General features: G+C 37.4%; 1 protein-coding gene across 14 annotated transcripts in view; it reads left to right on the forward strand.

The window, feature by feature from the left end:
* Window positions 1-15,260, forward strand: part of CHD7 (chromodomain helicase DNA binding protein 7) — a 191,705-nt gene that overhangs the window by 141,795 nt on the left and 34,650 nt on the right. For all 14 annotated transcript variants that reach the window (XM_034966133.3, XM_055116579.2, XM_055116580.2 and 11 more), the window contains 7 exons: window positions 3,077-3,160; window positions 4,826-4,963; window positions 5,060-5,181; window positions 5,543-5,786; window positions 6,870-7,046; window positions 11,559-11,702; window positions 13,218-13,473. In XM_034966133.3, the coding sequence (XP_034822024.3) occupies window positions 3,077-3,160; window positions 4,826-4,963; window positions 5,060-5,181; window positions 5,543-5,786; window positions 6,870-7,046; window positions 11,559-11,702; window positions 13,218-13,473 (1,165 nt within the window). The remainder of the gene's footprint in view (window positions 1-3,076; window positions 3,161-4,825; window positions 4,964-5,059; window positions 5,182-5,542; window positions 5,787-6,869; window positions 7,047-11,558; window positions 11,703-13,217; window positions 13,474-15,260) is intronic.

Below are 15,260 nucleotides of genomic sequence, written 5' to 3' on the forward strand. Positions count from 1 at the left end.
ATTTTCGCAAATGCTGTGCTGTAGTATAGAAACTGGTAATAATATCTTTGCCTGTGTCCCTTTATCCCAGGTATCAGTATAGAAATACAGCAATACCTAGGGCAGAGAAGAACATCTGCATTTACTAGAAGTGCCAGTTCTGCCCTCTGCCTCCGCAGTATAGTCAATTACATTTTTTAAAAAGTGCTTTCACAAGCTGCTTACTAGGGTCTCTGGACTTAGGATCGCCAATTTGGTTTCACTTACAGCCTCAAGTAGATAAAAGAAAAACCCTAACATTGAAAGATAAGACTTGCTGATTTATTAGTTCCTCTTTTCCTAAAAGAGTTGACAGAATGTAGACTTTATGTAAAAGAAGCGTACAATTTGATGCAAAATAGTATCTGTTTAACAACCTACTTTGTACTGCCACCCCTTTTTGGAGATGAAGGAAAGTGGGACAGAAGAGCACTTAGTACTTTTATGTCATAAAATTCTTATACTATCAGGTAGCAAGTCTGTGTTCTTCTGGGATCTGATTTCCATGGTCCCAACTGGCCTATATTAAAGTCCGCATTCAATGGGAGATCATGTGGTTGTTCTTTTACTGGACACATGTCTGCATCACTACCCCTGGCACTCTGAGTGTGCAGCATTTTTGGCAGTGCAGTGGTTAGGACCGAGTGGAATGGAGTTACTCGAATGTGACTCAATTCATAGATCTTGGAGAATATTAAGAAGATTCTTCAGAAGAACTTGGAGGAAAATTCTTTTGAAGAAAGAATCTTAATATTTGATTTTGAGGACAATGCTGTGAGGTTCTATTTTTCATGCCCTTCTTAATGAAACCAGAGTTAAATTTTTATGACATTGGATGAGCTGAAATCATTAGCCTCCTTTTAGAAAGAGACACCCTGTGTTCTGCTGACCTTTTCTGTGGGCCAGGGGGAGGGAGACAGGCAAAAGCACAATGGTAGCTTTCCCCCCATCCCTAAATCCTGGTCCTGTTTATTAAGTTTATTTGTATTCTCTCTCCTGTAGTCACACTGTCTTTAGGAAATTGTGCCTAGCCCTAGCTACACATACCAAGGTTGAATGTACATTATTTACCTGGTAACTTGGCAGCTAGAAATCTTAGTTTCTGTCCTAAGTGGGACAGCAGAGTTAGTGGAGTTAGCAGAGAAGGATAGCAATCCCCTTCCTCCCTCTCTTTTATACATGAAAGTGCACACGCCCCCGTTTGTTTCATCCCATACATGATCATGGCTTCAGGTGTTCCATGGCTGTACTGCTTTGAGATTTTCAGTTTCAGCTGCTTTTACATTCTTTGTTTCTCCTTAGGCTGCCTTACAAGCCTGCTGCAACTAAAAATGTCTATTAAAAAACATCATTTAGACTGGAAATTTCGTCACATGTGTGATGCCGCAGATTACTCACTTAAAGGGTAGAAATGTGTAGGAAAAGTTAAGGATTTTAATTCAGCACTGACTATGAAAGCTTATGTTTAAGAACAAGTTTTCCTAAAGAGAGTTTTTGCCATCCAAACCTAGTTTTGGGAAAGTTTAAGTGTTTCTGCTGTACATGGATAACACGTGTGTTTACCTAAGTCTAGAAGCTTTTGAAAAGCCAGTGCATTAATACACTAATACTTTATATTAATTGAACATTTCAATGGATTTTTTTTGCCTTACTAATCTACCTCTTTGTAAAAGCCTGAGATACTTGAGACATATGTTTGTGTTTCTGCTTTTTGTTTCATAATTCATGGTTCAAAGCTTCCCAACTGGGTGTTTTAAGAGGGCCGAATAGCTAGGGAAAGTTTGTTGTTCTTGAGCAGATGATGACTGAACTGCTTGTCTTTTCCACCTGCAATTCAAGGGATAAGAATGGTGTCTAAGTGACTTCTAGTTTGCCTTTTGCAAAATATTTTAATGCAGTTATGTTATTGATAAGTTAATTGAGAGGTGCACATAATAAAATGTGTCTTTTGTTTTCTAACATCTGAAACTTGTCTGACCCTAACTTCTTTTGGGTATGGCTTAGTCTATAACTCCTTTTTTGAGATGGAGTGTCACCCTCTGTCACCTGGGCTGGAGTGCAGTGGTGTGATCTCGGCTCACTGCAACCTCCGCCTCCCGGGTTCAGGCGATTCTCCTGCCTCAGCCTACCGAGTAGCTGAGATTACAGGCACCTGCCATCACGCCCAGCTTATTTTTTGTATTTTTAGTAGAGACGGGGTTTCACCATGTTGGCCAGGCTGGTCTTGAACTCCTGACCTCGTGATCCGCCCGCCTTGGCCTCCCAAAGTGCTGAGATTATAGGCGTGAGTCACTGTGCCCAGCCTATAACTTTTTTTTTAGTCATATTCTAGTGTTTTATATGAGATACCTTTGCAGGCAGCAGTATTACTTTACTTTTGTAAAGATTGTTTAATATATTGGTTAAATGAGCCAATTATTTAGGCTTCATTTCGTTATCCTTAATACTTTTGCCTAAACACGCTATATTCAATGTAAATCATTAGAAAACAGATTAATGATGAGACTGTGATTCTAAATGAGGTACTAATATTGATTGACAAATACTACCAAACATTATAAACTCTGATCATGCTAAAATATGAAATTAGCTGCTTGCAGTGTATTTGGCTTTTGAATAACATTTTGTAGATACGCTATAAGGCATCGGACAACTCCAGGAGTTATGATATTCCAAGTAACACTTTGCATGACTCTGATTCTTCATTGCAAACTGTAGTTTTGAGAATGCTAAATGCATCGCATGCCATAAGCCTTTTGGATTGCTCATTAGTGAATTGTAATTTCACACTTCATTTAAAATATTCTTAAACATTCTCTCACAGTAAAAGGTTTCACACGGTAATTAAAAGACCCAGTTAACGAAGTCTGAGAAGTCTGATTTCCTCATGGGGAGTGATTTTGCTAAATTGTAGCATTTCAATTAATATAATAGAATTTGCCAAATGTAAGTTTTATATTGCTGTGACCCAAAATATTATTGCTTGGTGAAAAGTGGAATAATATTTCATCTTGGGAAATAAGTAAACCTTTAACTTTTTTTTTTTCCTTTGGTGTAGATTGAGGATGAGCTTTTTAATCCAGATTATGTGGAGGTTGACCGGATAATGGACTTTGCACGTAGCACAGATGACCGGGGAGAGGTAACAGGAGATCATTTGTATTATAAAGTGGTGATTCAGGCAACCCATACATGTTTATAGAGAAGATGGTAGAATCCTAGACCTGGTCTTGGTCAGAGCCTTGGACTGTGACACACTTGGTCTAAATTTAACTGAAACTTAATGATTTATTATTAGTTTTATGACAATAATAGTGCTAAATATGTTTTATGTTTAGTCTGAGAACTTTTTTAAAAAATTGATTTTCAATATGAAAGAAATACATTGACATTTTGCACAATTCCACAATATGATAAAGAATTCAGTACATTTTGGTATAAATCTGTCATGTAGCACAAAGTATCCTTATATAATTGAGTGTCTCTTGTGGCAGAATGGAGTTTAAGGTTATTTAGAATTGGGCATCATTAGTGAAGTTGATGAATTCATTTAATGTGGTACACAGAGGCTAATAGACATTATTTCTCTTAAAAGATCCTAGTCTCAACACTCTTATTTTGCTTTGCAAAACTCTGTAAGATTATAAGGGATATTTGATAGGGAAGTAAGAATGAAGACAAGTGTAGTGACTTCTGAGTATTGTGTCTTGATAATGATGTGCCCACCCACCATGAGTTGTGTCCTTCCTGGCTTCTCCATGTAAATTGAATTTTATATATACAGTGTTTGGATCTTGCTTTTCTAGGGAGGGTCTGCAAAGAACTCTCATTTTCTTCCAAACTCTGTGTCATGACACTCTATGATGTTTCCAAGACCATATCTGTAACATGATCTTTACTTTTCTAATTTTCCTTAGTTATACTTCAAAAAATTGTTTCATAGCATATTTACATTGTACAGGAAATATTTTTCACATCACAACTAGGTCAGTGTTCCTTGGTCCTGAAATGAAGGTCAACAAACCCAAGTGTTTTCTAGAGGAAAGACAAAGGAAATCCTGTTGATCTGCATTACCTGAAATATTTTGCCCTCCACCCTTATATAGCTCAAATGTGTTATTTTAATGTGATTGGACACAAACAGTATCACTCTTTTTAAGGAAAAGGTAGAGATCCTAATAAATTTAAGCGTATGTCTCATTTTTTAAGAAACCAGCCAATTATGTAAACATTGAAATATGCTAAGATGATTTACCGTGTAAGTCTGAATCAAACTCCTGATGAAAGATTTGTACAGATAAAAAAAATCTCAAATTCAGCTTTGCTATTTGCTAGCTATTTCTTTATACTTTTTGGCTTTTGAACATCACTTACCAATGATTTTGATAAAAGGCTAATTTGTTCTGATAACGCCCAATAATACTGTTTCCAGTTTAGACTTGAGACTCTTAACTAGGAACAGCTGTTTATGGCCATAGTTTTTAAATTTCTGTCAATTCAGACATACTCATGCTGGGATAATGTCTATTGATAAATGAAGTAGAGCATGCTTTTCCTTAATGTGTATGTAAATATACATGTATATGTATATATGTATATATATAAGCATGTATATACACCTATGTGTATGTATAAGCATATATACACACATACATATGTATAAACATATATATACATATGTATATGTATAAACATATATATACACACATACATATCTATATGTATAAACATATATATACACATATATATGTATATGTATGTATGTGGTCAAATGAATCCAATTCTGATTTATTTAAATCTGATCCAGCCTGTGACTCACTATCTGGTGAAGTGGTGTTCACTTCCTTATGAAGACAGCACGTGGGAGCGGAGGCAGGACATAGATCAAGCAAAGATCGAGGAGTTTGAGAAACTAATGTCCAGGGAGCCGGAAACAGAGCGTGTGGTAAGAATTGGCTGATGGTAGAGAATTTAATTTGAAAATAGCATAGTGGTGTGGTCTTTGGGAAACCACTAATGGGATTTACTATATTTGAAACAGGAGCGACCTCCTGCTGATGATTGGAAAAAATCGGAGAGTTCCAGGGAGTATAAAAACAATAACAAACTCAGGGAATACCAGTTGGAGGGAGTAAACTGGCTACTTTTCAATTGGTACAACATGTATGTAAAACAAGTTTTTCTTCACTTTTAAATATATCTGTAGTTCCTTTCCTTTAGTTATTGAAAATAATAAAAAAGAACTTAATGTTTTAACTCTAATAAGAGCTTTTTCAAAAAACAAGCATTGAAAATATATGTAATATTTATTTAATAAATATTAATACAGAGATTGATATAAGTATGTAAAAATAATTTTTATTCTTTGAGAATTTTGTTTGAAAATATATTTTGTTGAATCTAAGAGAACATCTAAAGCCTTTGGGTATGCATTTGTGGGTACAATGGTATATATTTTGTGAAATGACAGCAGTGTGTCATATCCATACTCATTAAACTTTTGTACTTCATTTTCCTCCTAAAGGCGAAACTGCATTTTAGCAGATGAAATGGGTTTGGGAAAAACTATCCAGTCCATTACATTTCTCTATGAGATATATTTGAAAGGAATCCATGGCCCTTTTTTAGTAATTGCCCCATTGTCCACAATCCCCAACTGGGAAAGGGAATTCCGAACCTGGACAGAGTTGAACGTGGTTGTGTATCATGGGAGTCAAGCTAGTCGTCGGACCATTCAGTTGTATGAAATGTACTTCAAAGATCCCCAGGTAAACCTTCACAGGTTGTATTCTTTGTACTTATTCTGTGCATTTTAAGGTGTTAAAAAAAAATCAAAGTCTTTGTGACTTGGGAAGGTCTAAATTTTGCCAAATTGAGAAATTTGCTTTAGATATCTGACTCAATTTACATTTGTATTATCTTTCTGTGTCTATGAAAACAGCTCTTTATTTTTATAGCTTTGGTTTTTCTGATTATTAGATTAGAAGGAATGAAATTTTTTGCCTTGGATGATCACTGAAATCCATTTAATGCTTTGATATGTTAATTAGTTTTATTTTGCAAGGCTAAGAGAAAACTAAACAAAAAATGGTAATATTAAATGTGAATAGAAAGAATATTTTATTATGCTATTGCTAGAAGTGAAAAATAGTAAGCATGTAAAAAGTCCTTGAAATATATGACACATTGAATGAAACACATCCCAAGGGAGGAATTTATGCTTTGGCTGTTAGTAGCAATTGCTTTAATTTTTTTCTTACTCTAGTTACCTGTATGCCATTAGTGTGTATCAACAGTGAAGCGTTATAAATGACATGATAAGGAAGAATAATATGTACTAAAATAGTTTTATGTTATGGATAGTAAATGGAAGTCCTGTAAATAGGATCTTTGCTATATATATGTTTTTGCTATATAGATAGATAGATAGATAGATAGATAGATAGATAGATGTGTGTGTGCGTGTTCTAAGTATAAAATCTGACCTACAATTAAATAACTAAAGGAGAAAAAATATTGAAATCTGTGTTTATCTTTAGATTTGGGAAATTATTATAAATTCTGTCCTACGTGAATGTGTGACTAGAATGGGTACACTTAGTGGTAATTGATGCATGTGCTCTGTTAGGAAATTAGATCCAAAATTTACTGACAGTTTTCTCATTTGTTTTCCAATTCTGTTTTACCATATCGTTTAAAACTGCCAAAATAACTTGAAAACAGAATGTATGTCACCTAAAATAAAGAGATCTCCAAAGGGATAAATACGTATGTTTTATGCTATTTATTCATCCTTAAAGTTATTTATGTAATCATTAATGCTTAATAATAATTCAGAGTTGTTCTTATAGGGTCGAGTGATAAAGGGGTCCTATAAGTTTCATGCCATCATCACTACATTTGAGATGATTTTGACTGATTGTCCTGAGCTGCGGAATATTCCATGGCGCTGTGTAGTCATTGATGAAGCCCACAGGCTGAAGAACAGGAACTGCAAGCTGTTGGAGGGACTCAAGATGATGGACTTGGTCAGTGACCATATTGGTGATTGCACTGAATCTGAATAGAATTGTTGCTGACTTGATAGTCCCATTGCTCAGAATTTGATGCCTGTAAACAGTATTTGAAAAGCTTGTCAAATATTGTGATATATTCTCTGGCACTTTCAGTTATTCAAAAGTTGTTGCCTTTTGGATTCTTACATTGTTGGCTAGTGTCTGTTAAACAGTTGTATTATAGCAGAGTGTAATCATGATAGTTTCACTAAAGTGAGTTTCAAGTATTTGTTTTACCCTTTGTTCATAAATACAGGTTGATCATACCAAATACAAAAATCCCAGAATCCAAAACGTTTTGAGTACCCACATAATGCTAAAAGGAAATGCTCATTGGAGCATTTTGGATTTTGGATTTTCTCATTTGGGATGTTCAACCCGTAAGTATAAATGCAGATATTCCAAAATCTAAAAATATCTGAAATCTGAAACACTCTGGTCCCAAGAATTTTGGATAAGGGATACTTAACCTGTACTGCCATTTCATTAACTGTTGGGCCAAGCTTTACTTCAGTGATGATAGTCCAGTTATTTTTCAGTGCTCATAGGTTTTGCCATACTGTGGCCAGCAGGACTTGTAGATGCAAGTTCTCAATGAGTTGGGTAGGATATCTGGGGTTGGTTTAGTTCGCACAGATGCTTAGAAGTTTGGGGCATTACAGTGCCTGAGATTTGATCTGGAGTTTTACACCGCACTTATCCCATAGTCTTCCAGCTTCCCAAGAGATGATCAGGTCTTCCTGATTAGATTTTCTAGATTTTTTTTTCAGTAGGAGCATCATGGAATAACATATCGTAGGAGTAGAAGGATTTGATTTATTTTCTGTCTGATACTGCTGTGTGTGATTTCCTAGTGGGAATTGCAACATGACCTGTCATCCTCAGGCTTCTTTTCACTCCATAGTTTATATAGTGGTTATGATCACTTATATTTTATTTTTAATGTACATTTTGAAAGCAAAGCTGCTGTCATTTAGCATGCCTTGGATGATTTGATGAGTTTCACGGAAGTACAAAAAGGGTTTCAAAGTATTTTTAATGCTAATTTCTGCAGGCTAATTTGATCTTTTGTTAACTGAGAGTTTGAGATGAGAAGGAGTGTTCTGTATATTCATGGCCATATGTTTTTAGCTGAAGACTGGTATTACCAAAAAACACCTAAAAGCTTTTTGTTGCAGCTGATTCTCTGAAAGAGCAGCTTATTTTATTCTTAAAGAGATTAGAATTGCCAGCTATGCTTTTAGTTTAAAACAAACAAAATCTAGTTTTGCTTAAAGGAAAAAGTCTGACTGAATTATCCTATTTAGGGTGGGATTTCCCATTTTTCTTCCTAATGAATTATTATTAAAGCTATCCTAAGATCTGTCTCAAAGCAGTTGACTATTATTTGGTGGCCAATCCACAAAACAAGTGAGAGCGCTTAGAAACAGTGAATAGTCTCAGGGACCTTGGTAAGCATATGGAAAAGAGAAACTCTGTGTTTGTATTTGTTCACTCCAGGTGATACTTAAGCATTAAAATGAAGTAAACTTGTATTTGCAGGTAAACACTAATGCTTGTGATATAACCTAAATATATATTCTCAGTAGGGATCCACCTTCATAGTTTTCTACTAAGAGACAGTTATGTCACCATTTCCTGAAGGCTTAAACAATCATCTGACTGAACTTATCTGAGTTGTGTTCTATTATTAGTTCATGTGTTCCCAGATAGTAAATTCTTACTGTAAAACATTATTTCATTGGTGAGTACACATTAATTTAACTCCATCAAGATCAAACAATCTGATTGTCATTGGGCTATTTTTTTTTTTTAATTTAAGTTCTAGGGTACATATGCAGAATGTGCAGGTTTGTTACATAGGTATACATGTGCCATGTTGGTTTGCTGCACCCATCAACTTATCATTTACATTAGGTATTTCTCCTAATGCTATCCCTCCCCCAGCCCCCCACAATCTTTGGGCTATTTCAAAGAGTTTTCTATTATTTATACTAACATTTGATAAATGGATTAGAATCTGTTATCCAAATAATTTTCCTATTACATATTGCAGTGTTCTTAAGCTTTTTCACATAATGGCACGTATAGAAAATGATAGTAGTTGAATGCCACACTCAGGTAAAAAGAGAAGGCTGCCCACTGCCACGGGACACCACCAGTCCTGGGTGTCCTGACCTTCCCCAAGGACTTATAACCTGTACTCATCCTTGGCTCACCAACTGGGAAGCTCTGATTAGCACATGAACAAAATATTTATTTTTCTAATGATGAAGAATTTTTATTTGAGAAGAAATGTTTTCAAGATGGAACACATTATTGTTATTCAGAATATAATTATGTTTGTCCAATTCTGAACAGCTCGTTGTCTGGTCTTTAAATCCTTACTTAAAATAAGCATCTTGAGAACTTAGCCACTTTCTACTTTTTATTCTTTCCTAGAATAAGTCACAGTCAAAATAGTGGTTAGTAACTATATCCAACTACGGCACAGGCCATAGGGAACTGCTGTTACCTGCACTAGACTCAGTTGCGATGAAAATGCGCTAGATGGGGATTATCTCCAAGTGCATTCCCAGAAAGGACGACCAATGAGTGTCTTCAGCTCTGCAGACACCAAGGAAATGTTTGTGAAGATGATACATTGAGGGGCAGTCACCATCTTCACAGTCCTCCACAGGAGCTCTGGGAAAGCAACCATCTCGTTGTCCCCCATCCACGAGTAGGGGATGCTGTGGAGATCATGGTAGTTCTTCACTGATTCTAGTATCTCTTTCATTGTCAGGAAACCTGACACAAAGAGTCTGCTTAAAATGAAATTAAATGGACATCACTTCATCAGAGCTAAAAAGAATGGTAACGTTGTCAAGGCAAAAGCACATCTGCTAGCATAGGTGGAGGTGATAAGCTCCATCGCCTGAGTTTCTTACCTGATGTTTTGTGAGACTGTGCATAGTAATCGTGTATTTTTTAATTGTTACCCACTTTCAAATTGATACCTAGTTTTATTCCACTATTTGTAGGTAACTGTATGAAAGGATTTTGTGTATAATCATTTGGTGTAACTAATTGAAGGGAAGCTGCATAAGAAAGGAGTTCTTTCCTTTTTTCGAATAAGTTTATTTTGAAATTAATAAGTTAAGGCTTTAACTTTTAAAATATTTGGTTAAGCAGTCAAGATTTAATTTAATGTTGTAATAAAGGATATGAAAAAACTGGGAGACACGATATCAATACAGCTCAACTACTGCAGTAACTCTTTCCTGAATATGTGATGGGACTTAAAAAAAAAGTTCTTGCATACAGTAATCCAGGACTTGGGTATGTCAGCGATTGTGGCCCAGGCTATCCACAAGTGTGGTGATACTTTAGAAAAAAATTGATTGATTGATCCTTACTGTTTATGAATTTACTGAGTCTGAAGATGATGGTGGTCCATGAAACTTCCTCAGAGACTTTATTCAAAGGGAAGAGAAGGAGGAATACAAGCATATTGAACTCCTTCACCTACTTTCAAAGAGCTTCATTAACAGATATGACATGGTAGATATTAAGAAAATTAGCATGTTCTTACCTCATTCATCTAGTATTTACTGAGCGTATACTCTGCTTGGCAACCGAGACTTGTCAGATTCCAAATTAAGTCAGAATATTGCCTTCTCAACTACTGGGAGGTATAATTACTTTCTGAAATAGTTTTGTTAGCTGTGCTGTGTACCAAATGGCCAAAGTAGAAAATAATAGGGTTCTTAAGATTAATATCTCACTATTGTTAAGACTGGCCATTGTAAAACAGCTCTTCTGTATTGCATATATGAAAATAGGAAGACAGGGTACAACTGCATGAGGAAAGCTGGGGAAAGAGTTCGTAAACAGGAAGAATTAATTAAAGAAATACCTAACTTGGTTCAAAGAGACAAATTTATAAATAGCATCTGATTTAAAAAAAGTGATTGTGGTATTTACAACCAAGCTGACCTCTTTGCTAGTTGGAAATTTTTGCAGAACAAAATAGTTTTTCATATGCTGTTGCATGTAGAACTTCTTTTGTCTCTATGAAGTGAGTCATGCAGGAAGCAAATGGAGAGATGAGAGCACTGTTGATGTAGAGAGCAGAAAGAAGCATGCATGTTTCATCTGCGTCTAGGGATTCTAGGAAAAAAACTTAACTGGTGGGGTTAAAAGCATTGAGACTTGGGGGACTTAAAAAGCCGTGATACTAAAATACTGACCTATAACCCCAGGAAGAAACAAAATGGCAAGACACATTTAAGGACCCTGTAGAGTTCTGGAGAGGACTGTCCACGGATCTGTCTACCTGACACAGAAATCGTGTTCTAATACCTCTGTTTTCATGCCTGATTCCTATACTTTGCATAGGGTAGATGAGTAGGAGTAGAACAATGGGTGTCTAGTGAGAGGCTCTGGTTTTAAGAAAGTGTTTTTGTTACAATTTGGTTAGTGGCTTTCCTTGTGTTACCTCAGGAACACAAAGTGCTGCTGACGGGAACCCCACTCCAGAACACTGTGGAAGAACTCTTCAGCTTGCTTCATTTCTTGGAACCAAGTCGCTTCCCTTCAGAAACCACATTTATGCAAGAATTTGGTGATCTAAAAACAGAAGAGCAGGTATTTATCAGCTCCACTTTGTATTTCAGTTATAAAATTGAAGATTAGCCCATGAAATGGCAAAGTATTAAGTTATTTTAAAGTGTGATTATATTACAGTTTTTCCCACCTAGTACACAGAACCTTAGATACCCTTTCCTTGGACTTTCCAGGTCATCATCATAAAGGTTTTCTTCTTTATTTGTTTGTCTTTTTGCTCTTGTGAAGGGCTATTGAGATTTATAGAGAGGTTACATACCTGTTGATGTAATTGTCAGAGATAGCTGTGCTGTGCAGGTTGGTAGTTTTGCTAGGTATGTGTAATTTTGGGGATGATGTCAGACGCCACTGATGTTGGTAGACCTGTTTGCCTGCTGCAGTTTTGAGTCTCTGTTCTTTGTGAAGCATCTGTACTCAGCCACACCGCTTACTTCTTCAAGCCTACATATTTTCACTTTAGAAACTTAGGGCATAACCACTGCACAGTATTTCTGTGAGAAGTAAATGAAGCATTGTATATAAAAAGTGCTTGGGCCAGGCGCGGTGGCTTACGCCTGTAATCCCAGCACTTTGAGAGGCTGAGGCAGGCAGATCACGAGGTCAGGAGTTTGAGACCAGCCTGGCCAATATGGTGAAAACCCATCTCTACTAAAAAAAATACAAAAATTAGCCAGGTGTGGTGGCGCACGCCTGTAGCCCCAGCTACTCTGGACGCTGAGGCAGGAGAATCACTTGAACCCGGGAGGCAGAGGTTGCAGTGAGCCAAGATCGCACCACTGCACTCCAGCCTGGGTGACACAGTGAGACTTCGTCTCAAAAAAAAGGAAAAGAAAAGAAAAGTGCTTGGCTATTTTATATGCTGTAAGAGTTATGTGGGCATTAGTTATAATTTGTGTGCTGTATTTGAAGTAAATAACGGAGATAGACTTGAAATCTTGGTTTTTATGTGCCCCCTCCGCTGACTTACTGTCTAAAACCTGTTAGCTCAGTTCAGAGTAAGGTCTGTTTTGTTTTTCTTTTCTAAAATAAAAACTGTATAGATTACTCAGTTCTATTGCCAATCAATAGAAAAGAGAACCAGGGAGAGACGTCTCTGCTGGCTCCTTAGTGCAGGGACTAGATTGCTCCTGGCTCACTTCCTCTCATTCTTTAGCTCTCCCTAGAAAGGAAGAGAATAGAAACAGAGCATTGCCATGACATTGTCTTGTCCCTCTTCTCTATCTTCCCTATGGCTTAGGACAAACAGAAGGGAAAGCTACATGAATCAGTTGGATTTCTCCTGCTGGGTACTTTTCAAGCCTTCTGGCTGTTCAGGGCTCCTGGATGGGTGAAATAGTTCATTTGACATAAAATTATGCAACCTTCATGCACTGCTCTTATGAAAGCTGAGTGATGAGCTCCTTCATACTCTCACTGGGCTTTGAAAAATGAAAATGGATGTTTAATGAATGAGATAATCCTGATGTTTCATGTTAAAATATGTTTTAACTTGCAAGCAAATCATGACACTAGTATTTACTTAAGGTCCTTTTTTAGGTGCAAAAACTTCAAGCTATTCTAAAGCCAATGATGTTGAGACGTCTCAAAGAGGATGTAGAAAAGAACTTGGCCCCCAAAGAAGAAACTATTATTGAAGTTGAGCTAACAAACATTCAGAAGAAATATTACCGAGCCATCCTTGAGAAGAATTTCACATTTCTTTCCAAAGGCGGTGGGCAAGCTAACGTACCTAACCTATTAAACACTATGATGGAATTGCGGAAGTGCTGCAATCATCCGTACCTTATCAATGGTAAGGCTGCCCTGCTCGCGAACTTGCTTAAGTGACGATTGAAGCACCAGAAATCCCTTTCTGCCCCCAGACTGGGGATTTCATGGTGTATAGTCATTCCTGTCTCCTGTCCACTCAGCATGGGTTTCACCAGCTTCCCACTTTCTGTGATGCCTCCTTCTGTGGTTGCTGAAGGTGAGTGACCATTGCCCCAGCAATCCCTGAAGTGGAATCTCACCTTGCCTTTCTCCTGACCTCCCTGTGCTTGAAAAGAGGCGTTAGTGTTCCATGGCTAGAAGTCATCTGAAGTGCTAACAGCCAAAGAGAAATGAGCCCCTAATGGAGGTTTTCTTGGGGTGTGTGTATTTAAATCAGAGATGTTAAAGAGGAACTTAGGTGTGAGCAGACAGCTATCAGCTGTCTCAAGCCTTTGATAGCAAATGTCCTCATCTTCCTCTCAGTCCAGAGTCATCTAGCACCTCTATCCTCTGAGAACAAAAAAATTAACTTAAAGCTTTGATAATTTATGGCCCTCCTCTTTTCTTAACTAAATTCATAGTGTTATGTAACTCATGGCTTAAAACCTTTATTATGTATTTTTGGAAATCATTAAGGTAATAAATATTTCATGCTTATGTTGTATAAGATACTCTGGAGAATGCAAAGGTAAATAAGAAGGGAGCATTCGCCACAAGCAGTCTTCAGTTAGCTGAGGGATTGAGATTGGGGGAGTCTTTAGAAGGAGATGGTCTTTTTAGGCAAGTCTGCAGGGGTAGAAAGGATTTTGCGAGGCAGAGTTAGAAAAAGAAAAGATGTTTAGGCTGAAGTAATGATACAAGCAAAGAGAGGGGGTCAGGAAAACAACGAGGAACTTTCCCAAAGTAAAAGGCACACATAAGAAATGCACCTTAGACATGCTTGGATCCTGCTGCAGAATTCCTTAAAGGCTAGTGCATGGAACCTCCACTCTACTCTGCAGGCAGCGAAGAACCATGACTAGTGTTTGAGCTGAGCATTGATTAGAAATATGATTCAGGGTGATGCGTCAGGCAACACTGCATAAAAAGGATGGGAGGAGGAAAGACAGACAAGCAGAAGAACCAGCTCAGAGGCTATTGTATTCTGGGTAGAAGTTAATGTGGGTTAAAGAAAGGTGGTGGCAGGCTAATTTGGGAGACTTGTACACGATGATAATTGGCCAGCAGTGCAATTAGATTCCTTTCCAAGGAAAAGGGAGCACAACCTGGTCTGTCTTTATCACAGTTTATGTTCAAGGACAGCTAATTTAAAGAATTTTTAATCTTTCCCCTTTTAATAACGTGTAACTCATCGGCCACCCTAGATTCAGAAGTCTCCGTTACTAATGGACAGAGTAGTCCACTCCTGGAAGATAGTCTTAGAGTGTTGCACCTGGGATCATTGGTGTGATGCGACGAATCAGTGAATTTCTTTTTTACATATATATACACATTTTTTTTTTCTTGAGATAGGTTCTCACTCTGGCGCCCAGGCTGTAGTGCGGTGGCACGATCTCGGCTCACTGCAGCCTCGACCTCCCAGGCTCAAGCATCCCTCCCACCTCAGCCTCCTGAGTAGCTGGGACTACAGGCATGCGCCACAACGCCCAGCTAATTTTTTTTGTATTTTTTGTAGAGACGGGGTTTCTCCATGTTGCCCAGGCTGGTATCGAACTCCTGAGCTCAAGTGATCTGCCTACCTCAGCCTCCCAAAGTGCTGGGATTACGGATGTGAGCCACTGCACCTGGCCAGTGAATTTCTTTTTGTGCTTTTAGTTTTGTCTTCTAAAG

The sequence above is a fragment of the Pan paniscus genome, chromosome 7, assembly GCF_029289425.2.
Source record: "Pan paniscus chromosome 7, NHGRI_mPanPan1-v2.0_pri, whole genome shotgun sequence".
In the NCBI taxonomy this organism is placed as follows: domain Eukaryota; kingdom Metazoa; phylum Chordata; class Mammalia; order Primates; family Hominidae; genus Pan; species Pan paniscus.